General features: G+C 48.0%; 1 protein-coding gene across 6 annotated transcripts in view; it reads right to left on the reverse strand.

The window, feature by feature from the left end:
- Window positions 1-24,640, reverse strand: part of LOC147605841 (putative triglyceride lipase) — a 170,365-nt gene that overhangs the window by 5,255 nt on the left and 140,470 nt on the right. For 5 of the 6 annotated variants that reach the window (XM_086792839.1, XM_086792838.1, XM_086792837.1 and 2 more), the window contains 2 exons: window positions 19,661-19,786; window positions 19,260-19,340 (listed from right to left, as the gene is read on the reverse strand). In XM_086792839.1, the coding sequence (XP_086648965.1) occupies window positions 19,260-19,340; window positions 19,661-19,786 (207 nt within the window). Of the gene's footprint in view, window positions 1-19,233; window positions 19,341-19,660; window positions 19,787-24,640 lie in introns of all 6 variants that reach the window. The other variant, XR_015265097.1, reaches the window with a different exon arrangement.

A 24,640-nucleotide genomic window follows, 5' to 3' on the forward strand; every position in this document is an offset into this window, starting at 1 on the left:
GCTCTTGGTTTCCCTCTTATCTCAACATGGCTTTGTCACCCCAAGAAAGTTTCTTCAAGGGAAATCCTGCTCTAATACCATTGTAAGCCCAATGGGCCGTGCCATAACAAACTCAACCACGCATCCAAGAGATAGAGATATAGAGAGAGGGGGAGAGAGAAAAGGGGTTAGGGAACTTTGCACAGTACACCAAACTGAGCGGGGAACATGCACCGCCCCCTTTCAGGAATTTATTCAGGAACAATCCATGGGCACGCTAGCCAAGATCAATACAACAATGCATACAAAAGCAAACAGATATATTGATGTAGAATCCCAAGTCAAAGTCGGTGTCGCGGCACGAGATCTTTGATTCCTGAGCACACCACAGGGATGACCCACAAGAATCTCTCACCAGGCTAGTACCAGATCCAATATCCAAGTCCAAGTCCAAGTCCAATATCCAATTCCAAGTATAGATCCAAGTCCAAATCCAAGTCCAAGTCCAAGTCCAAGTTCAAATCCAATTCCAAGTCCAAGTTTAAATCTAAGTCCAAGTCCAAGTCCAAGTTTAAATCCAAGTTCAAATCCAAGTCCAAGTCCAAGTTCAAATCCAAGTCCAAGTCTAAGTTCAAATCCAAGTCCAAGTTCAAATCCAAGTTCAAATACAAGTCCAAGTCCAAGTTAAAATCCAAGTACAGATCTAAGTCCAACTCCAAGTGAACTCAATACCGAATCTTCAAGAAAATCCTCAAGAAGCTTCTCCAAAAAAAGGTGGCGGATGTATGAGTCTGATAGCCACTCCCCCTTGCTGAGGTTCTAGAGGAAAACATTGGTGGCTATGGGCGGTGGGTCGCATTGCATAGGCAGCGGCGGCGACGGGCGGCTCTGCAGAGGCACGGCGGATGGGCTGAGCTAAGCAGAGGTGGTGAGGTCGAAGATGAGGATGATGATCTCCACAGCTTTATGTACTTGATGATGATGAAGGTGAGGATAATCTCCAAGCTTCCATGGATTAGAAGGGAGAGGTTCATGCTTCTTTTATACCTGAAGGGAGGTCCTGCTTTTTGCCAAAAGCTACCATGCTTTGCTTTTATATTTTAATAATAATAAAGTATTACTCATCTTTTGCCAAAGTTCTTGATTTATTGCTTTTCTAGCTTCAGGGCCTTGCTTTTTGGCCCTGCAGATGCTTTTTGAAAAAGCGGCATTTAGCTTCTTGGGCTCAGTCTCCTCTTTCCAATGGTGCCCTTGGCTCGTGGTCAACTTAGTTTGACTTTTTGATGTTTCTTGCTTTTTGACCAAAACTGGTGATTTTCCCTGTGCCAACTTCATGAACCCTGTTTGCATGCCCTTTGGGATTGCCCAAAGGCTCAGCAGATTCTCCGCATCTTCGTTATGGACTGGGCATGGACATCGACCCGGATCATCACTTGGGGTACTATCACTTGGACCACCGAGGCTAGAGTGGTCAAGACTTACGAGGAGGATGGGTGAGGCCTTGCCCTTCAGGTCTCCCACCATCGTGTTGTAGTAGTACCGGTCACAGCCCCACCTACAGGTGTCTGGCAACCAGGCTCATGCCAGTGATGGAGATTTGCAGTAGCATAGCAGCTTGGCACATTTGGCGTGCTAGATGTAGCGAGGTCATCGAGGGTACCCACACTCCGCCGGCTGAGACCATTGGGAGCATATGGCTCGACATCATTCACACCCTCCGCGATCAGTGGGGGAAGCTGCAGGGAGGTTCTGACCGCTGCGGAAGCAACGGGAAGCCTTCTTGAGACTTTGGAGGACTGGCCCTTTCCTCACAGATAGAGGCGGTGATCCCATTTAGCGTTACAGACCACCTGTGTGGTTGTTTCCCCCCCCTCCCCCTGTATGAGATAGCCTTCTCCTCATAGAGCGGCCAGCTAGAGGAGAAGCATCTCGTCCCCTTATGATCACTTGTTTCCCGCCCTTATATGAGGCGAGTTTGTATTTAGTAGCCCTTTGTGGTTATACTTCGCCCTTTGTGGCTATTTTTTTAAACTAATTGAAGGATCTTTTCCCGGGACAAAAAAAAACCCTGTTTACATGCTTTCATCAATCTGTCCATGTGTCCGAGCATGTGTTCCATCATGTGAAAAGAGCTCGGAGGGCCAAATAGTTACACCTCGCCTGGACACTTGCCCTGCAGAAGGGCATGAAGTGAAGCTTGCAGCTCAATGAGAGAGAAGGGAGAGTGCAAGGCGGCCTGGAGGACAGAGGGCACCACCTCCTGCATCATATGCTACCAGACTCTCTCCCTTGCCACCTCCACCTGCGGGGTGAGGGCATCTGCTGAAAGGTGGTCTCTGAAAAAGCTTGCATCTATGGCCCGAACCTGCACGCGCGTTTGTGTGTGTGTGGGGGGGGGGGGGGTTGTTTTGTGTCAATGGTACCGTTTGGGCACCTCAACCTCCGAATCTAGTCTCTGTGATGGTGAGGGACTCCAGTCTCAAAGAAATCCCAGGTGACCTTGTCCCCGCCGACCTGAGTCCAAAAGGAGGCCTTGGCGTGGTACTGATACTCCACCCTCCTCTCCTTGATCGATCGGATCTCTATATACCAGTGGCCTCCAACTAGGACTCCACCCATGGGATGTCTGGACTCTGCTCCTAAAACCGCTGAAGGGATACAAGGCCCATGTAGAGGCTCCTCTCCTGCTCTCTGAACATGGTGAGTCTTTCTTGCGCTGCACTCTGTAAAAGCATGTTGATCTCCTGCAATCCATGGTCGAGCGCTGTGGCCGCCTCTCCCGGCCTCAAAGCAAGGAACTCCCAAAACTCCTGGACTCCTTTGACGATCTTTGGGTCTTGGACCAGGTAATCGAGATGCGAACGCTCTAGTCTCCATGTGTCCTCCAGAAGCAGGATAATTGGCGAGTGATCTCATAATGTGGTGCCTGAGAGAATACCAATCAAACCACCTCTGCTGCACCCCCACTCATCCACATAAAATTTGTCAATGCACGAGAGGTTCGGTCCCTAAATCCTCTGGTCTGGTCTGGAAAAACGAAGGCTCCTTGGCATACGGCCAAACTCTGGTACATGCCATGGATCCTGGCCTCTCGGGGAGAGGACCACCTCCTCCGAAGCCGTGTATCCCTGTGATAGTATCCGAGCCTCCTCCCATCCTATCCCCTGAGTCCTCGGACATGTTAAATTCTCCACCTGAACACCAAAAATCTGTCTAGGGAAGGGCCTATCTTACCTCAATCAAAAACTCCGTCCGCCTTGCCACCCTATTGGGGGCATAAATGTTGAGGAATCCCACACGGTCTTTCCCAACCCTGACTATAATCCACTGCACTCTCCTTGAACAGTGGTACCAGAATTGAACACTAATGTAAGTAACTGCTCATTGACCGTGATGCAAACCTCTCCTTGGTTCCCCTCAGTGCCAAAGGCAGGGGACCAGAAGGTATAGCTGCGAGCAGGCAATATCTTCTCGCATTTGTGGGTGCACCCTGTCGAGAGGTGATGTTCCTATAGGAACAAGAGATTAACTCGGCCTCCTACACTGGCTCTTTGAAGCTCCTAAAGGACCCCTCTTCGGCGATGGAAGCCGAGCTAGGGACCAAAAATGGGTGATGAGGTCGACAAGAGGGCTATCTCCCAGGTGCTGAGCAAGGGAGACTGCTTGAGAGTGGATGGCGGCGGAGGCCGACCCAGTCTATGCGAGACTATGTATCTTGACTAAAGCAAGATGTAAACTATGTGAGAGGCTAACTGATGAGATCAGTTATTCCCTTACTTCTAGAGAGGGGGGTTGGGAGTAGTTGGGGGGGGGGGGGGGGGGAACGGGGGGTGGGGGCTTGTTTGGAATGATCCAGGGAGGCCGAAGGAGGGGGGGAAGAAACGGCAGGGGTAAGAGCACAGGGAGAGGCGGCAGGAGACCAATGAAAAGGGGGGGGGGGGGGATTTGGAATGATCCAGGGAGGCCGAAGGAGGGGGGGATTTGGAATGATCCAGGGAGAGGCGGCAGGAGACCAATGAAAGGGGGGGGGGGGGGGCGGGGGGTGGGGGGAGGTGGCACCGGCTTTGAGAACTCAGAGGATGAGCCAAAATCAGCAGGAATCTCCTGGACAACGCACGTTGTCGCCACGTCGCCATCTCCTCGTCAAGAACTAAATGCTCATAACAGTTGCCTAGGAAGACAGAATTGCTGCCAATGGCTAGCGGCCTCCTCCCGCTGAGCCTGCGACAAGGGGCTCAGCTAGTTGGGAGCCTCCACCGCGGGCTCAGGTCTTGCATCTCCTGGTCTCGCTGAGCACTCCTACCGAGGCCTCGGGCGGGGGTCAGGGAGGATTCCTCTATGGGCTTGGTGCTGAGGGCAGGATCGAGCAAGGTGGCCCATCTGCCTGCAGATGAAGCACTGGCCGGGGAGACTGGTGTACTCTACTCGCTGAAGAATTGGACTGCCCTGGATGGGGAGCACAATAACCTGCAGGAGATCCTCTGGGGAGGCAATGCAAACTCGGATCTGCTGCCTTGACCACCACTGAAGCGGCCATCTGCAAGGGACTCCAAGACCTGCCATGTTGACTGTCCAATTGATCGAATCAGAGGGTGATACTCCTTTCGGAGGGGACGGGGAAGCAGACTGTCACGAGGGAGCCAGATACACCTTCCAGGGGGTTGGATGCAGGGTCGAAGCCATGGTGCCATCTCACGAAGAACGCCTTAGCGCTATGTATCACGAGAGGCCTCTGCTACGAGATACAAGGGTATGAAGGAGGAGCAAAGGATTTGCAAAATATGTACCATGGGGGAGGTAGAGATTACATATGCACATGCCCAGTGTTCTATGAGATACGAGGAAGATACCACTGCCTATTCAGGGGGGTTTCGGTCACTCTCTATTATGATGGACTATGAGGACTAGATGATGTCTAGGCCTAGTTCTCTTGGAGATGCGTCGCCCCCGAGGTACGCTATGTCGAGCACAGAGACCAAGAGGAGACACATAACAGAGAACCCCCTCAGAGTACTTCACCCAGACACCACACGAGGCAACCAGACGGCATGCCCATGAGCAGAAGGATATTCAGCCCAGGCACACACGTCAGCAGCACTTTATCATGAGCACACGGCCATGGTGAGTTACCATTGAGAGGGCTTGCCAAATCCGATGGACACGATGACCCCGGCCACACGGGAGACGCCCTTCTATGTGACAGCTCAACATCCCAAATCTACAACATTGAAACCGTCCTTTGCTAGCACTAGATGTTTCCTACCTTATGGATGTGGATGTGAATAGTAAGGGCACACCAACACGCACATGATGTATGTACAGCCCAAGGCCCAAGGGCCTTGGGCTCGAGGTAGATAAGTTCTCTTTTATCCATTTCACTTCATCTGTTACCAGATGTTGCAACACAACTTTGTAATTTGTCTTGTAGACCTTTATGGTCTTTTAAAGATGAACTTTCTTCTTTCTTTCTTTCTCTCTTCTTCTTCTTCTTCTTCTTCTTCTATTGATAAGAAGAAGAAGAAGATTCTACCAAAGATTCACTTCTATAGAGATCAATTCCTCACACTCATTGAGGATGGATTCATCCAGCAGCCCGGCCACCTAAGTGTTCACATGTCCCATGCCATGCGGATTGTCGTTGGCCAAATATGGGTTTCATCCCATCGCCTCAGAGTGGAGACGAGCAGAGCTGAGTGCGTCTCTATTGATAAGAAGAAGAAGAAGATTCTACCAAAGATTCACTTCTATAGAGATCAATTCCTCACACTCATTGAGGATGGATTCATCCAGCAGCCCGGCCACCTAAGTGTTCACATGTCCCATGCCATGCGGATTGTCGTTGGCCAACTATGGGTTTCATCCCATCGCCTCAGAGTGGAGACGAGCAGAGCTGAGTGCGTCTTCAGAGTGAGGGAGCTCATATGGAGACCCAAGGAGGAGAGGATCTGCCGAGTATGCCACACACAGGTTGAGACAAAGGAGCATTACATATGCCGCTGCCCAATATACTATGAGGTCCGCGGAAGGTTCACTATCTGTTTCATGAGGGATTTGGCCCTCTCTCGAGAATCATTGACTTCCAGGACCATTGTTGCCTAGGGCTCTTTCTACTTGAGCTCCGTAGACACAGGATCACTTTCTTGAGAGAGCTTCGGCCCCAACCATCCCGACCCCTCCCTCGCCAACCAACCATCACTAGCTTCTTCCAGACCCACACAAGGAGGATACCCATACAAGAGATCCTATGGATCCAACTCGGGCTGCTCCGGACCCACCTTGCTCAAGAGGAGTCACCACGGACCGGCGGGCTTCCGCATTCTAGCGTGCCCCGATGCCGTAGGCTCCCCGGACGTCGGCAACGATACCCTCATCAGCTCCTGATCTAGGACATGCTCCGTCGCCATCGAGCTACCTTTCCATGTGTGCCTTTCCATAACCTCTCGGCCATACTCATCAACCCCATGCTCCTCTCAGGTTTTTGACCTTGTTACTCCAACCACATCTACTGCCAACTTCAGGATGTGGAACCTACTGTCTGCCTATCCACCCTCACATCACAGCTCACCACCATACTCCACACATCCGCCACCACTTCTTTCATTTGCACGCAGTGGTCTACCGCCAAGCCACCTAGCGGTTCCATGCCCCAGAACTCTTGGTATGATGACGAATGCCGAGTCACACGCTCCTGTCCTAAGCATGAGGTACGGCTTGGCCAAATCACGAAGCGCCAAGCGCAACAGATTTCTCAATGGCTCACCCAATGAAAGAAACGGGAGTTCTACGCTCAGAAAGAGGATGAGTTATACCGACTTTTCTTAGGGCCAAACAAAGAGGCCTGAAGGAAACTCCGAGAACATCGCCCCCCCACACCTATCACCTGCCCGGACACATGGCACTCCTATGCACGCTCCCTCTCATATACCTCATCAACCACCCCTACCCCCACCACCAGATCGCCACCCCACCATCTCCCCCTTCTTCGCAAGGGCATGGTCCTCAAGGCCATTTGTTTACTACGTAATGGGCGAGCCTAAGATCACAAGGGACTTGCTGCCGAGTACATCTCGCATGCCGATGATACCTTGGCACCCTTACTATCCTACATGTTCAATAGAGCCCTTTGTGAAGGTTTTCCACCCTCTTGGTCCTACCAACACCACCACCCCCGTCCTCAAAGCTGGAGATCCACTTGATCCTAATAATTACACGACGATCATGATTGGCCACACATTGGCGAAACTCTATGGATCGGTGCTAGAGGTAGAATTTGCAGAGAGCCAAGGATGCAGAGCCTCAAGACAGGCAGGCTTTCAGAGGAGCTACTCTACACTTGACCACGTCTTCACCCTCTGTACCATCATGGAGAAGGGTAGAGCACGACATTAGAGGATTTACTACTTCTTTGTGGATTTCTGCAAAGCTTTTGATACTATACCCCGAGCCCGCCTCCTACACCATCTATAGGAGATAGGAGTCCCGTCTGACCTGGTTTGGAGCATCATTGCCCTCTGTGAGTTCGTCACCGGAGGAGTGACAGCCCCAAGAGGTACATCACAAGAGATTTCCAGCACTATTGGGGTGAAACAGGGCTGCCCTCTATCACCCACTCTTTTTGGCCTCTACATTGATGAGATCTTGAACTTCATTGACGGATTAGGCGGGGCTGGTCCCACACTGGCAGGCATATTGATCCCCATACTACTTTATGCAGATGACATTGTCCTCCTCTCAGATTCAGCCAAGGGGCTTTAGAGACAGTTGGATGCCTTACAAGACTTTTGCACTGAACAGGACCTCTCTGTTAACCTTGGTAACACCAAGGTAATGGTCTTCTATACTTCTCACCCCTTCACATCCAGATTGAGCTTCACATATAGAGGGAATCCTGTGGAGATGGTCTCATCCTATGTCTACCTTGGTGTCACTTTCAATGGCCCACGCTTCACCATGCTTCCCGCAGCACATGCCAGAGTGACACGGGGATATGCAGCCTTGAGCTTACTTGAGCGGCAGTGCTTCCAGGAGCACAGGACGAAGGGTTGGCTTTTGACACCCTCGTCACACCAGCCTTGATGTATGGAGAAGCCTTCTGGGGGCCAGATTTATCCGATAAGGATTGGCAGCGAGTTGAGAGGCCGAGGTCATGATGTTCTCCCGTATGATCCGCAGCAAACCATCAGTCCCACACCAGATTATCCAGGTAGAGTTTGCTGCAGCCCTAATGGTCGTGGATGCACTCTTCTAGACAGTCACAACCCGAGGCTTGCCTTGGAGTCCTCAAGACAACTAGCACTTATGCGGATTGTGATTGGCCAGATACGGGTTTCATCCCACTGCCTCAGAGCAGAGACAGGATGAGCTAACCGCATCGTCAAAGCCGGGAAGCTTATACAGAAACCTAGAGAAGAGAGGATGTCACCAGCCTGGACATTTCCCAGTCTGAAAGAGATCTGGTGGACTCCAGGATGTTTAAATATTTGGAAAGTACAAGCTTTGGGAATGGGGGATTATCCTAGAATACAAAGGACCACACTCCTAAAATTTAGGAGAGTTGCTATTTTTGGCCTGACTCCGATGGAAATTTTGTTCGCGTCATTACATCTCGAATTGAGCAGATACCAAGAGTTGGCAAAGTGCCTATGACAAAATGTCTACCAGTTGGGATATTTTTAGAGATAAAGTTTATGGAAGGACCCATCTCTTAGATTGGGACATGTGGCAAGGAGGTGGACCAAAGTGAGACAAGTGGCCTGACACTTGTTAGAAAAAGGATCAAAGTTAGACAAGTGGCCTCACACTTGTCACTTCAGCTATTGTGTGGCTCTCCACTTGTCATCGTAACCTTCTCTTGCCATTTTAGCTCATGGGAGGCCCAAATCTATAAATTGGAGCCCTCTCTCTTCATTAATAGAGGCTCTCTTGCTGGACACTAGCCTCTACCACCGTTACAGGCTGCCCTAATGATGGCTACTCTCTTTCTCTCTCTCTTGAAGGCTGCCCATGAAGAATACCGGCTGTTGGGGACTGTTTTGGAGGCTTCCATCGCGAAGAAATACTGAAGGCAAGGGTATTTAATCATTTATTATGATTTCTAGCCATTGTACTTGTTGTACTAGCATTTGTACTTGCTGTACCAGCCCTTGTACTGGCTGTACCAACTTTTGTACTTGCTGTACCATCCATTGTACCGGCTGTACCAACTTCTGTACTTGCTGTACCTACTGTACCAACCACCGTACCGACTGTACCAACCACTGTACCTACTGTACCAGCCATTGTACCTGCTGTACCGGCTGAATGGAGAGTTGTACTTACTGTACTCTTTCTATTGCATGAAGACCCGTGGTTTTTGGGGAAGAATCAGTACCCACATGGAGGTATATGGATTATGTTGTTGGCTCGGCATTTCTACAGCCTATCTTCCGGCTTGGTTGCCTCGTGTTGGGTTGTGTTATGGCATTTGTATATGGATAATCCGGCATCTCCCGTGGGGAGATATATCTCGGGATATCTTAAGGATATGGTGAGGAGATATTTCTTTTGGCTTCATGACCAACCTGGCAAAGAACAGCTAAGTATACTTTGAGTTTGCAAAGTTGGTGCTTTTGCTATTTACAATGAAGTATTTTTGATGTTCACTAACCCTTGTATAGCCATGCAAGGAGAAAAGTGGTGTTGTTTGCCTTGAGATGGTTTCAGGGAAACATTGTTTATGGCTCCCTTTATTGGGATGGATTATATCTATGGAGATTTCTTTCTTAGATGAGATTTATATAGATATTGGGCTTCACAAGCAATTTCTATGGACGAATCTGTCCGAGTTTATAGAGAAGAAAATCTTTGGATATCTCATGGATATGATGCTTTTATGGATAAAGTCCACCTCTACTCCAAGGCGTGTGGTTAGCACCGAGTATGTGGTAAGAGGTATGGTATACAGGTCTATGGATTCCTGGACTTCTTTTCTAGGGATTTGGATCCATCCTTAGGTTTATGGATTATGTTTATGACTCCCTTTTACTGGGACGGATTATTCTTTTTGGCTCCCTTTATTTGGGATGCATTGGACTCATGGAACTCATGGTTCACATACCTTGTGTAGTGTTCTCTTGTCCTACGTGCTCTCTTGAAGATTGTTTCTACCATGTGTGGGTGGAACAATAGAGAGCAGATGAAAGGAAACATGGGCACTTAGTGACAAGCACAACATACCCTGTGCAGTGTTCTCTTGTCCTATGTGCTCTCTTGAAGATTGTTTCTACCATGTGTGGGTGGAACAATAGAGAGCAGATGGAAGGGAACATGGGCACTTGAGAGGGTAGTGTGAGTTGGTGGCCGAAATGACTATAAACTATGTGTAGTAGAAATGCTTATGGAACACCAGGTTATCTATGCCTGCAAGTGATTGTTTTATATTGTTACTTGAGCCCATCTCTCATCCAAGGTGTGTGGTCAGAGTACCAACACGGAGTGCAAGTGGTAAAGTGGACATGACGGGACTTATGTCTATGCCAAGGGTCAGGTGGACCGATGTCTTGTTGGCAGGAGACTTATTTTGTCTTGCCCATTTACTTGGGACATGGATTATGATATCTGGACTCATGGGACTGATTTGTCTCGCCCATTTACTTGGGACATGGATTATGATATCTGGACTTATGGGACTGATTTGTCTCGCCCATTTATCTTGGGACATGATTATGATATCTGGACTTATGGGACTGTTTTGTCTCGCCCATTTATCTTGGGACATGATTTTGATATTGGTATTATGGAGACTTATTTAGTCTCGCCCATTTCTTTGGGACATGGATTCTTCAGTTATATTGGATTTTTGAGACTGTCTTGTCTCGCCCAATTGATGGGACATGATTATATCTTGAATATATGGCTTGAAGCTTAAACTTGCGGACAACTTTTAAGAAGTTGGGAAGGATGTCACCAGCCTGGACATTTCCCAGTCTGAAAGAGGTCTGGTGGACTCCAGGATGTTTAAATATTTGGAAAGTACAAGCTTTGGGAATGGGGGATTATCCTAGAATACAAAGGACCACACTCCTAAAATTTAGGAGAGTTGCTATTTTTGGCCCGACTCCGATGGAAATTCTGTTCACGTCATTACATCTCGAATTGAGCAGATACCAAGAGTTGGCAAAGTGCCTATGACAGAATGTCTACCAGTTAAGATATTTTTAGAGATAAAGTTTATGAAAGGACCCATCTCTTAGATTGGGACATGTGGCAAGGAGGTGGACCAAAGTGAGACAAGTGGCCTGACACTTGTTAGAAAAAGGATCAAAGTGAGACAAGCGGCCTCACACTTGTCACTTCAGCTATTGTGTGGCTCTCCACTTGTCATCGTAACCTTCTCTTGCCATTTTAGCTCATGGGAGGCCCAAATCTATAAATTGGAGCCCTCTCTCTTCATTAATAGAGGCTCTCTTTCTACACACTAGCCTCTACCACCGTTAACAGGCTGCCCTAATGATGGCTACTCTCTTTCTCTCTCTCTTGAAGGCTGCCCATGAAGAATACCGGCTGTTGGGGACTGTTTTGGAGGCTTCCATCGCGAAGAAATACTGAAGGCAAGGGTATTTAATCATTTATTATGATTTCTAGCCATTGTACTTGTACTAGCATTTGTACTTGCTCTACCAGCCCTTGTACTGGCTGTACCAGCTTCTGTACTTGCTGTACCACCCGTTGTACCGGCTATACCAGCTTCTGTACTTGTTGTACCTGCTGTACTAGCCACCGTACCGACTGTACCAGCCATTGTACCTGTTGTACCGACTGAATGGAGAGTTGTACTTGCTGTACCCTTTCTATTGCATGAAGACCCGTGGTTTTTGGGGAAGAATCAGTACCCACACGGAGGTATATGGATTATGTTGTTGGCTCGGCATTTCTACAGCCTATCTTCCGGTTTGGTTGCCTCGTGTTGGGTTGTGTTATGGCATTTGTATATGGATAATCCGGCATCTCCCGTGGGGAGAGTAAGGCCCTCAAAGCTTGTACATGATATTATTCTACTTGGGTAATAAAATAAGGGGGGGGGTCGGCCCATTCCGACCTCTATGCGGTGTCACACGTGCAAGCTCCATTTTCAGCATTTGTGGATGTTGTCTAGCATATATGTTTTATGCAAAGTGATGATGGATATGTGTTAAGGCTGTGGCCATGTTTAAATGTTTTAATATGCATTGATGGTATCAACAAGTGTGTCAAAGGCCCTAGTCCCCCGGGCACCCGCCGCGAGTTACAGAGGGTCTGCCGACTATGCCCCACAGAGGTTGAGACGGACGAGCATTCAATAATATGCTGCTGCTAGTATACTATGAGATCCGCGGGAGGTTTCACTGTTTGTTTCGTGAGGGATTTGGTCCTCTCTCTAGGATCATTGGATTGGCTTCCCGGAACAGCATTGCCTAGGCCTCTTCCTGCTTGAGCTCCACAGACACAAGGACACTTTCTTGAGAAAGCCTCGGCCCCAGCCACCCCACCGCCTCCCTCGCCAACCAACCATCACCAGTTTCTTCTAGACCCAAGAGATGGAGGACACCGACATAGTGGATCTTGTGGACCCACATCGAGCTGCTCCGGACCTACCTCGCCCGAGAGGAGTTACCTTGGACCAGGTCTCCGCACTCCAATGTGCCTGACACCCCCTACCCGCTGGCTATCGGCCACGATCCTCTCATCAGCTCCAGATCCACGACATGCTCCCCATCGAGCTACCTTTCCATGTGCAATAGTTGAGGGAGACCTCTTGGCCATACTCATTAGCCCTATGCTTAATATTTTGGAGAGTGGTATACCATCTACGGGGAGCTGATGCTGCTCTCATGAGTCATAGCAGTTTGTCGAGCGAGACGCCCACGCCTACCAAGACCTTGTCCACGGCCGCTTCATCACCGGTGGATTAGAGCCATCATCACCCACCACAGGAGACGATTGCCCCGCCACTTTAGCCTCTCTATCCTACAGCACCCCATGAGAGAGATACTAAGATGAGCAGATTACACCACTCTTATGCTAGTTGTAGATATTACACACTTTTTTTGTACCTCAGTAGGAATATTTTCCTTTCATAGCTGTTTAGGACTTTTTCAGTCCTTTTTGTTTTACTTTTGATGAGACACCATCAGTTGTGTACTATGTTTTGGTCTCATAGGCCACTTTGGCCTTTCACAGACGTTAATATATCTTTCTTTCTCTCTCTCTCTCTCTCTCTCTCTCTCTCTCTCTCTCTCTCTCGGTGGAATTAGTAGTATACCACCTATCATGATTGTACATCTATAGCATGCTAGACAATGATTGCATAGTGAACTGCATATGACTAGGATTAGCTTTTCATTTCAGTTTTTGTTTCCATGATACTCAAGACATGGACTTGTTGTATACAGATTTGTCTCATAGGCCAATCTGGCCTTCCTTCCGTAGACGTTAATATATCTTTTCTTTTCTTCTTTCTCTCTCTCTCTCTCTCTCTCCATCGTAATACCTCCTCTGGAATGGCCGGCCCCTCCCCTGACACTCGCAGAAGGGGGGAAAGTACAACACAATATGGAGTAATGCAGAAAAGGTTACAGATGCATACATGAAAAATTGTTTGAATGCAGTTCGAGACATATGCAAGACCCATGATGCAGAGATTGAGAATGTACAGAAAAGCATGGACGTATGGCAGGTTGAAATGGGTAATGTAATGCAAAAAATGCAGGGTGAGATGTAGGCCAAAATGGAACAAAAGATGCATAATTGGAAAACAGAAATGCAAGCAGAATGGGAAAAACAGATGGAAGAATGTACATTAAGGGGAAAGATGATATTATTGCAAGTCTCGAGCAGGAGGTCATGGAATGCAAGGCACAAATTGAATCTATCAAAAAAGAGGAAGGAGAGATTAGTGTGATGCTTGATTTTAAAAATGAAATGTTGGATTTAAAAAATACATGTACAAAACGAAATGCTTGCATGTACAAAAGGAAATGCTTGCATGGAACAAAGTTGCTAAAAAACATGTAGAAGAAGATGCCAAATGGATTGAAGTGGTGAAAAGCACAAGGATGCCCCGCCATCAACCATGGTTATAAACAACACATTAGAAGAGGAATATCGCAGGAAAGTGCGTGCCTTACATGTACAAGTGACTGGACTCAAGGAGACAGAAAGCCCAGAGAATAATGCTAAGAAGTTATGTAAAACCATGGGCATTGAGCCAATGAGGTCTCGGTGGCATCTTCCTCTGCGCCTCCAAAGCCTCATCGTCGACGTCGTTCGTGTTCTGACCCCTTCTCTCCAGGAGCTGCTCCGCTCTCTGTGGTCGAGTGCAGCTGTCACTCTCTTTTGAGGGCCGCATAGATGGACTTCGTAGCTCTCAACACCAGCTTGGCTGGGACGATGAGCGAGTTGTAATGTTAACTAATAGTAGGATCTCTCGAAAAAAAAAAAAAAAAACCATGGGCATTGAGGCACCCAAGCATAATGCAGCCTGGCGAGTGGGCAAGAAAGTCATGCCAAACAGCGTAGCACAAGAGGAGGGACAAGACGGGATGAACACGAAAGTAAGGGATCGAGCACTCGTTATGCGATTCCCTAACTTAGAAGCAAGGAAAGAATTCTTGGCTAAAAGGCCAACACTCAAAGGCAAGGGGGTTTTCCTTGGCGATGACCTCACCCTCAACCAACTAGCACACATGAAGGAATGCATGCCCAAGATCCAAGAAGCAAGAAAGGAAGGGAAGCTTGCATACTATAGAGAGGGGCGTGTATTTATTACAGAAAGACGTGCTAAATGACGGTGTGAGACCCATGGGACCAGCCTTACTGTTGCAGTATGGAATTGTGATGGAGCTCTGAGGCTTGAAGCAGGTTTGTTTGTGGAGACATTCAAAGGGAGGGATGTTAATTTCTACACAGAGACACATCAGTGTCAAACAGGTACCTTACTTACGGTTACAGGATATAGATGGGAGTCTGCTTATCGTCCATGCCCACGGTCAGCGGGTAGCACTAGAGGATCGGGAGGGGTTGCAGTTCTGTTCAGGAGTGAACTAGGACATAGTACGTCACGATGATGAGGCTCGTTTCATGTGGATTAGAGTCAGGGCAGAGGAGGCTAGAGATGTATACATTGCCGTATGCTATTTTTCTCCATCCACCTCTAGGTTTGCCACACAGGGACAGTCCCCCTACTATGAGGACATTATAGAGATTTCAGGGTTGGGGGAGGTTTTGTTAGTTGGAGACTTTAGTGCCAGGACAGCCAATCGACAGACACTCTTTTTTGATAGCACAGATGACATGTTCAGAGAGATGGAGGTGGAGCATCTTGACATCGAGAGAGTCTCACAGGACACAGCCGCATGTACGGAATATGGAGAGTACCTTCTGGCTTTAGGCGGAGCGCATGGCGTGGCTATACTTAATGGTCTTTCCAGATGGCCTCTTTCAGGATATTTCACGTGCTATCCTAGGCGACATGGTGCCAGCACAGTAGACTATGTACTAGCTCCTCTATCTCCGATACCTCATGTACAGCATCTGACAGTCTCGGCCTGCCCTATTGGAGTAGCTGCAGATCATGCATACCTCTCTTTCTCCCTGGACTGTCAGTACTCCACGCAGCCTATCAGACATCAGAGATCAAGGCATCCTAGATACGACTTCACTAGGGAGACTGCCCATGTCTATACTTCCCAGGTATTTCTTGCTACAGCTGATTTAGACACGCATGCGCCCATGGAGGAGCTCACTATGCAGATTGCAGTTGCCTTGCACTCATCCGCCACTACATCCTTTCCTCATTCTAGTACCAGATCCAGGGCTACATTGGGGACCACTCCTCAGAATAGATGGTATGATGAGGAGTACTGTGAGGTGAGAGCCCGCTTACAGAGGGAAGTGGCTTTGGGAGTCACTACTCATAGGCAGTCGCACATTGTCTTTCGTCGACTCATATGGCGAAAGAAGAGAGCATACTTAGCTCAGCTTGAGGAGGACTTGTATCAGCTATTCTTGGGGCAGGATTCTAGAGATGCATGAAGACTTTTTTGAGAGCAACGCCCACCTATCCCCATTACCTCGCCAGCCATTTGGGATCAATATGCCACTACTCTTCACCAGGTGCCTGACCAGCCTGACCTCCCAGATCCACCGGAGCCTTGGCCGCAGGCCTCCACTTTCTTTCGCTTGAGCAATGTATATGATGCTATTGACAAGATGAAATCAGGGAAAGCTCAGGACCATGATGGCCTAGTTGTGGAGCATTTTATATATGCGAGAGATTTGTTGGCACCCTTGTTGATTCATATGTTCAACAGGGTTTTGTGTGAGGGCTTTCCGGCCAGTTGGAGAGATAACACCATTGTGCCCATATTGAAGTCTGGAGATACCATTATGGTCGGCCACACCTTGGCCAAACTATATGCATCTATTATTGAGGATGAGTTGAGTATATTTGGGCAGAGACTCAAGGATTGAGAGCTCCAGGCCAGGCAGGTTTTCGACAGGGATACTCAACATTAGATCATATCTTTATGCTCAGAGCCATGATTGAGGAGGGCAGAGCACATGATCGGAGGATATATTGTTGCTTTGTGGATTTTCGCAAGGCTTTTGATACGGTACCACGGGCCAGGCTGATGCAGAGGATGTATGACATTGGGGTACTGCCAACACTCACTTGGGGGGTACTTACTTCATATGAGTCAGTCACTGGCAGAGTGAAGACTGCGGAAGGAAACTCACTTGATTTACAGCAGGGCTGCCCTTTGTCTCCGACTCTTTTTGGGCTATACATTGATGAGGTTTCAGATTTTATTGATAGAGGAGAGGGGAGAGGTGCTTGGCAGGAATTTGTATAGCATTGCTTATATATGCTGATGATATAGTCCTTATAGCAGACTCTCCAGAGGGGATGCAGAGACATTTGCATGCACTACAGGCCTACACGGAGGCCAGGGACCTCGCGGTCAACCTGGGCAAGACTAATGTTATGATTTTTAATACCTCAGCGCAGTGGATTAGCAGATCAGCACCGGGTTTCGTTTATAGAGGGGAGACTGTGGAGCAGGTTACCTCCTATGTGTAGCTGGAAGTCCTATTTAGGGGCCCAGCTTTTTCCATGCGAACAGCCGCTGAGGCGAGATTGACACGAGGATATGCTGCCCTAGGGATGCTAGAGAAGATGTGCTCATAGGTACAGTTTCAGGAGCCCAAGACCAAATTATGGCTTTTTGATACTCTAGTCTCCCCTACTCTACTATATGGTGCCCCCATCTGGGGACTGAGCCTAGATCATCAACGCTCTTGCACGCCACCCGGGGGGGGGGGGGGGGGGGGGGGGGGGGGGGGGGGGGGGGCACACATAGTTTCAGGAGCCACGCACCAAATTGTGGCTATTTGATACGCTTGTCACACCGACCCTCCTGTACCGAGCTCCAATTTGGGGGCCCAATATACATCACAGATCTCGGAGAGGGACAGATGAGGGATGGAGGCAAATGGAGAGCTCACTGATTATGATGATTGCCCGCATGATTCGGAGCAAATCATCAGTACCACATGAGATTGTTCGGGCTGAGCTGGGTGCCCCACCAGTAGTAACCGAGGCCCTATTTCAGGCAGTTACCTTTTTACAGCGGCTATGGGAGCTCCCTCAGCGGAGGTACTCCCGATTGGCATTGACCTCATCCATACACTTGGCAAAGGATGGAGATACTCATTGCTAGTACGCTCAGATGAGATCATGGTTTGACCTACATGGTTTGCGGATAGAGGCACTACCACCCTTTCAGTACAATCTAGATTGTCCATTTTTGGATCTCACCCGCTCAGAGCAAAACCGCGTGATCAGGATGGATATCATCAAAGTGGACACAGAGAGGACATGGACTAGCCCCCTTGAGCCCTTAGGCACGAAAATGGCTCATTACAAGAGCCATTTTCTACACCTCTCACCGGATGATTTTATCACCCGCCCGGCGTACATGGATGTACACCTATCACATGGGGATACGTTGTGCCATTGGACAGATCCGGACCTCATCACACCAGTTGTGGATTGAGATAGGGCAATATGTGCATCAGATCTTGGATGACCGCATTTGTCAGCTATGCTACCAGGAGGTAGAGACAGAGGAACACTACATTTGCCGATGTACAGTCTATTATGAGATCCGAGGGAGATATCACTGCCTCTTCCGAGAGGGTTTTGGGCCTTTACGCAGGGTCATGGAGTTTGAGGATCAGAGATGCCTGGGATTGTTCCTACTTGAGCTCAGGCGACACAGAGAGACCCTCTTGGGCAGACAGGAGGCCGAGCCATGATGTACCTAGACAAAGGACCCTGACAGATTTCTTCGGCACCAGCGCCAGCAACCCAGCCCACACACCTCCTGATACCTCCTCCATTGGGCCATCAGGGCACCGACCACGCTCCCAGGGAGTCACCACTGATAGAGCAGTTATCTTATGTCGTGCTCATGGGCCACGCCCACCAGGATCCCGACCACGGCATCCTCACCATCGCCAGATCAGAGCCATTATTGCTCAGCATCAGAGGTGCCTACCTCGCTTCTACGACCTCTCCATTCTAGACAGCCCCATGGCGGAGATACTTGATCTAAGGAGAGGGCAACACTTCAACTGATCAGCATACATGGATCTACGTGATATACATTTTCTGGTATTTTCCAGTATTTTCTACTCAGTATCATCTCGGAGTCTTACAGTTCTGTTGTTATAACTATAGGACAATCAGTTTATTGTACTTTTTAGTCTCATTTAGTTGTTCTCTTTGATGAGACAACAACTTCAGATGTACTCTCAGTTTTGGTCTCATAGGCCATTATGGCCTCTTAGAGACGTTAATATATCATTTCATTTCTCTCTCTCTCTCTCTCTCTCTCTCTCTCTCTCTCTCTCTCACAACTGAGCCAAGGTGTAGCACATAGGGCTTTCTTTGACAATTTTGATAGTGATAGCTCAATTTTACATTAGTTCTTGTTTCATTTTCAGTTTGTTATTCCATAATTCAGTTACTCATGGATTTATTGTAACTTCTGGTCTCATAGACCTTGCGGGCTTTTGCAGACATCTTTCTTTCTTTCTCTATGTGAGCACACGCATGTACACACACCACTCTTCGTAGCATAGAAATTGCTTCAGATTATGAAGACTATCCTAATAAATTTTAGTGATCGTCTCACAGCTTAACTTCATGCACCAAATCCTGTGATTGCTTACAGGCAAAAGGTTGGTCTAGAACATACAAATTCTTCTAAAATAAAATCAGGGGTTGCTTCTCCAATTACATCTCCAAGGTAGCCATCTTCTACAAGTTCCATATTTACCTACAAATTAAAACAAAAATATGGTCAAGCCTTGGATTCCCAAAAAGGCAATGCTTTAAATTACATGTACTGGGGTTTTAACACATGCACACTGAGCACTCCACTTCTTCAATTGTTTGGCTACATAACGTTTTTAAACCATTCCAATCCAACCAACTTCCTTCATACCATTAGTTAATCATCAACCTAGACCTTGATTGTAAAGTTCAAAAAAAATATTCAATGGGCTGGTATTAAATCCTTGAAAAAATCTATTAGACTATGGCAAGTGCTTATAACTTCAAAAGCATGATTTATTGATGGTGAGAATGACAACATACAGTGGCATCGTATACATCCCCTGCTGTCAGATAGATTGGCTGGGCTACATGACAGTATCCCATCAGACGTGGAACAGTAGGAATAATGTCACGGTGATTCACCACGCGCCAGCTATCTTTAACTATCTGCAGCACAAAAACTTGCTCAATTCAAAATTATCTGCAGCACAAAAACTTGCTCAATTCAAAATCATACGCAAACTAAAACATGAATGAGTTTATCCACCACCTGCAAATTTGATTGGCTGCATACTACTGATGAGATATTGGGTATACATTTCATTATAGTGGTCAAGGAGATTAAGTATACTGTGTAATGTATGTTTGAGTAGTGATGAGCACCCTGTGTGCTATCTTTTGCATTTAAAATAATGATAACATAGTTAGGAAAATTATAAAAAGTAAGAAAAAGGTAAAAGCGAATGGGAGCAAGAGAGAAAGGGAGAGCTCTTGTAGGCTGCAATAAGGAATGCTTAACTTTACATTTTCACACATACATATATGGTCATATGTACTATTTGAGAGAAAAAAAAAAACTTAATCTCATGAAATACATGTTACATCTCAAATATCCCTTGATTATTCAAGATTGAGCATGAAATTATAGACTCTACAATGCCCTACAATGGCATTGCTTGCCCCAAGCCCCTGCCTATTTTTCTATGCCTCCTACCCACACTATTCATTGCCACTTTGCGCAGCCATCGCCCTTCCTAGTACCCTTGTTCCCTTCCCCTGTACATTGTGGCCCTCCTCTTGCCCTTCTCGCCTTTGCTGGTCCCTTGTGAATCTTTCTTTTAGCCCTGCCGCTGCACATTGCCTCAGCTCTTTTGCCTTGTTTTCTTCCTTCGGGCCTAATAGTGTGAATGCTGTCAACTTGTTTGGATCCGCCTTCACATCTCTGTCAATGTAATAGTAGTCTTGGAGAACTGTTGACTTTTTGAAAGAACAGCACAAGCAGATGTGATGGGCCATAATCAAACATGCAGCTAGGTCCCTGACTGGCAAGATCTTCTGCTCATATCATTCTTGCTACTCACTAGTTTTTCTCAAAACCTCATTGCACATCATAGATGTTCATCATTTGAGAGAAGGTTTTTCCAAGTTAATCAAATGCCATTCCACATCTCAAGTACAGGTAAAAAGACCCCTGATTCACATGAAGTCCTACCAAAAAAATCCAAGTCATATCCCTTCTCAAAATCAAGCACTAGAATAGCAGAATTTGATTGCTCTCCTTGTCGCATTCTATAGCATTCTAAAGAAAAAGAAAGAAAGAAGAAAAAAAGATTACATTAATATCTACAAAAGACACGGTCTATGAGACCAAAAACATTACATATGATCCATGAGTGAACTGGATGTCAAAAACATAATCATCCTATGCCATCCTCCTGAATGAAGTGTAGAGCATCAATGTCGACTTCATGTGGCAGTGTAGCTGTATGGTATGTCCAAAATCTGGAGCTCCTGAGACAAAGGCCTAGTTCTCTTGGTGACTGTACAGGAGGCCCACAAGGCAGGCAAGTGGGCTGTGTACAGAGATGGCCACATCATCATCACTGAAGCGTCGCCCTAAATAGGGATGCGGGGTCTATGAGACCACACAATTGAGGCTAGCTGTATGGAGCTGCAAGGGCACACTGTGGTCTGACCCAGGAGGGATGAGTGAGACCCTCACAGGTAGGGACATCATCTTCTACACAGAGACAAACCTGAGGCCCAAGAGGGGACTACCACGCATAGTGGGTTACGAGTGGGAGTCAGCCTTCCGCATGTCAGGAGGGGTACGAGGCTCCAAAGGCATTGCCGTCCTCTACAGATCACACCTTAGCAGATTCTTAGCATTGTCCAGATGGACGAAGAGGCACAGTACCTACGGGTGTGGCTACAGCGCACGGTACCTATGGGTGTGGCTACAGCTGACTGGAGAGAAAGCTATTTATATTGCAATATGCTATCTCCCACCAAGCCACTCCCGTTATGCTGAGCAGCATGACCAGTCACCTTTCCTACCACTCTACAGTGATATCATGGAGTTCTCTTGCCCTCCTACTGGGAGACTTCAACGTGAGGGACTGGGAGAGCCACCAGGTTCCTCTACTTGATTTGGATGACCCCATCATACTGCACGAGCTGGACATCAGTGACACGGGCCTCATGAGATCATCACAGGACAGGAAGGTGACAGCATCTAGGAGTACCTCCTGGAGCTCGGAGCTGCACACGGTCTCGTTATTTATAACAGGATGCCCCACTAGCCCTCCTCAGGTACCTTCACCAGCTTTCCACACCGAGGCGGCTCCAGCACCGTGGATTACGTATTGGGAACTCTGGCTTTGGCATGCCTCATCCTTGACTTCTCCACCCCGCCACTCCCTGTCAACGCCGACCACACCTATCTCCACTTCACCCTCATGTGCACACTACCCACCCTCCCACCAACACCCCCCACCACTCACTACACCCATCCATTTTGATCACGAGCTTGATGGTGTTTACTTAGACCACATTTATCGCCACCTCAAGGATGTGGACCCTCTTGCTCCCCTTGCCACCCTAACATCCCCGCTCACCACCATCCTTCACACATCTGCCACCACCTCCTTCATATGCACACCCGGCTCCACTGCCAAGTCCCCTTGTGCCACTATGCCCCATAATGGTTGTAATGACAATGAATGCTGGGCCACCCACACCCGTCTCAAGCATGAGGTATGAGTTGGGCAAATCTCGAGGCCCTTAAGATTTCCCGACACATTACCAAATGCAAGAAACAAGAGTTCTACGCTCAGAAAGAGGATGAATTATATCCACTCTTCCTAGGGCCTAACTGAATGATGCTCTGTGAGCACCGCCCCCTCATGCCCATTACATGCCTAGCCACTTGGTACTCAAATGCACACTCTATCACATCCCAAACCAGCCACCTCTACTGCCCCCCCCTCTCCAAAACCCCACCCCGCCACCTCCAGTTTCTTCACACCGGGCATTGTACTCACGGCCATTCGTGGACTACGTAATGGGCAAGCATTGGATCATGAGCGACTCACCAGCAAGTACATCTCCCATGCTAATGACACACTTGCACCCTTACTAGCCTACATGTTCAATAGAGCCATGTGTGAGGGATTCCCACCTTCCCGGCCCACTAACACCCATCACCCCTATCCTCAAAGCCGGAGATCCACTTGACTCCAATAACTATAGGACGATCATGATTGGCCACATTGGCCAAGCTATATGGATCAGTGCTTGAGACAAAGTTCATTCCTTTGCAGAGAGACAAGGCTGTAGGGCCCAACGACGATAGGCAGGCTTCGGGAGGAGCTACTCTATCCTTGACCACATCTTCACCCTTCAAGCCATCATCGACGAGGGCACACACGCCATCATAGGATCTATTGCTGCTTGGTGGACTTCCGCAAAGCTTTTGATACTATTCCCCGGGCCCAACTACTCTAGTGCCTACAGGAGATCGAGGCTCCATCCAACACGATTTGGAGCATCATCGCTCTTTATGAGTCGATCATAGGATCGTCACAGCCCTAGGAGGGATGTGTCTACAACTATGTATATATCTGTATGTGTGCAAGCTTCAAACCTAAGATTTGAGGGAAAGAACCTTCACAAAAAAAAAAAGAGGACTTTTGGGAGAAACACTATTTCGGCCAAGCGGTTTCATCTTGTTCCGAAACATTTCATCATAGAAATGTTTCATCCCGTTTCGAAGGGACGAAACTGTTTTCATTTGACTATTCTATCTAGGGACCAGATCTATCAGACCGAGATTGGCAGCATGTGGAGAGGCCCCAGGTCATGTTGTTCTCTCGCATGATTCGCAGCAAACCGTCGGTCCCACATGCGATCATTCACGGAGAAATCGCTGCAGCCCCAATGGTGGTAGACGCACTTTTTCACACAGTCACCTACCTCCACTGCATCAGCGAGCTCCCACAGATACATAAGGCTTGTCGTCGTGTCCTCATGGCAGCTCGCACTTGAGGATGACACTTGAGCATGGTACGCCTGAGTTTCCACTTGGTTCTCAGGACATGGGCTCCACATGGACCACCTCCCACCTCTTTAGTACAGTCTAGACTCTCCTTTTCTCCACCTCTCCAATGAGGACCTCAACCGGACTATCCGGTTCGACCTCCTTAGCCTCCACATACACAACACACGGATTGCCCCTTCGGAGCTCCCACAAAAGATGCACTTCTACAGAGATCATTTTCTTAGGCTCACAGAGGATGGCTCCATTCAACACCTAGGCTACCTAGGTATTCACATGTCACATGCCATGCAGATTGCAATTGGCCCGCCATCCTCCCACTGCCTATTACGAGTGAAGACCAGGTAGAGAATATCTACATACTGGACCCTGTGGGTGGAGGGCCACCACAGGATACCTTGGCTCAGCCCCGCCCCCGAGAGTCACTTCGGAATGAGCTTGCGCGCTTTGACGTACCTGGCGTCCCAAGCCCACAGGATACCAACCACGATCCTTCCATCAGCTCCAGATCTAGGACATGCTCCACCACCATCACACGACGTACCGTGACAAAAGGGGACCTCTTGGCCATTCTCAGTAACCCCATGCTCGACATACTTGAGAGAGCTGTACCCTCTACTACAGGATGATGTGCACCAGATGCTTCATATTCTCATGTTATCCATGATGAAACTCTCTTGTACTAGGGCTTATACCCCATGTACTTCCCCATGATGATTGTTGTTATCAACCTCTACTTTCAGAGCTATGTTATTTGTACTCGTTTTGTTTTTCTTTTCCATGTCGAGACATACCATGGATAGCATCGTATTACTTTGGTCTCATAGACCCATTGGGTCTTTAGGAGAAATTTAATATAACTCTCTCTCTCTCTCTCTCTCTCTCTCTCTCTCTCTCTCTCTCTCCCCCCCCCCCCGATGGCCCTCTCCTACCGGGGGTTTAGCTCCATAGGCTGTATGATGATG

The sequence above is a fragment of the Cibotium barometz genome, chromosome 58 (genome assembly GCF_041138505.1).
Source record: "Cibotium barometz isolate CiBa-2024 chromosome 58, ASM4113850v1, whole genome shotgun sequence".
Lineage (NCBI taxonomy): Eukaryota > Viridiplantae > Streptophyta > Polypodiopsida > Cyatheales > Cibotiaceae > Cibotium > Cibotium barometz.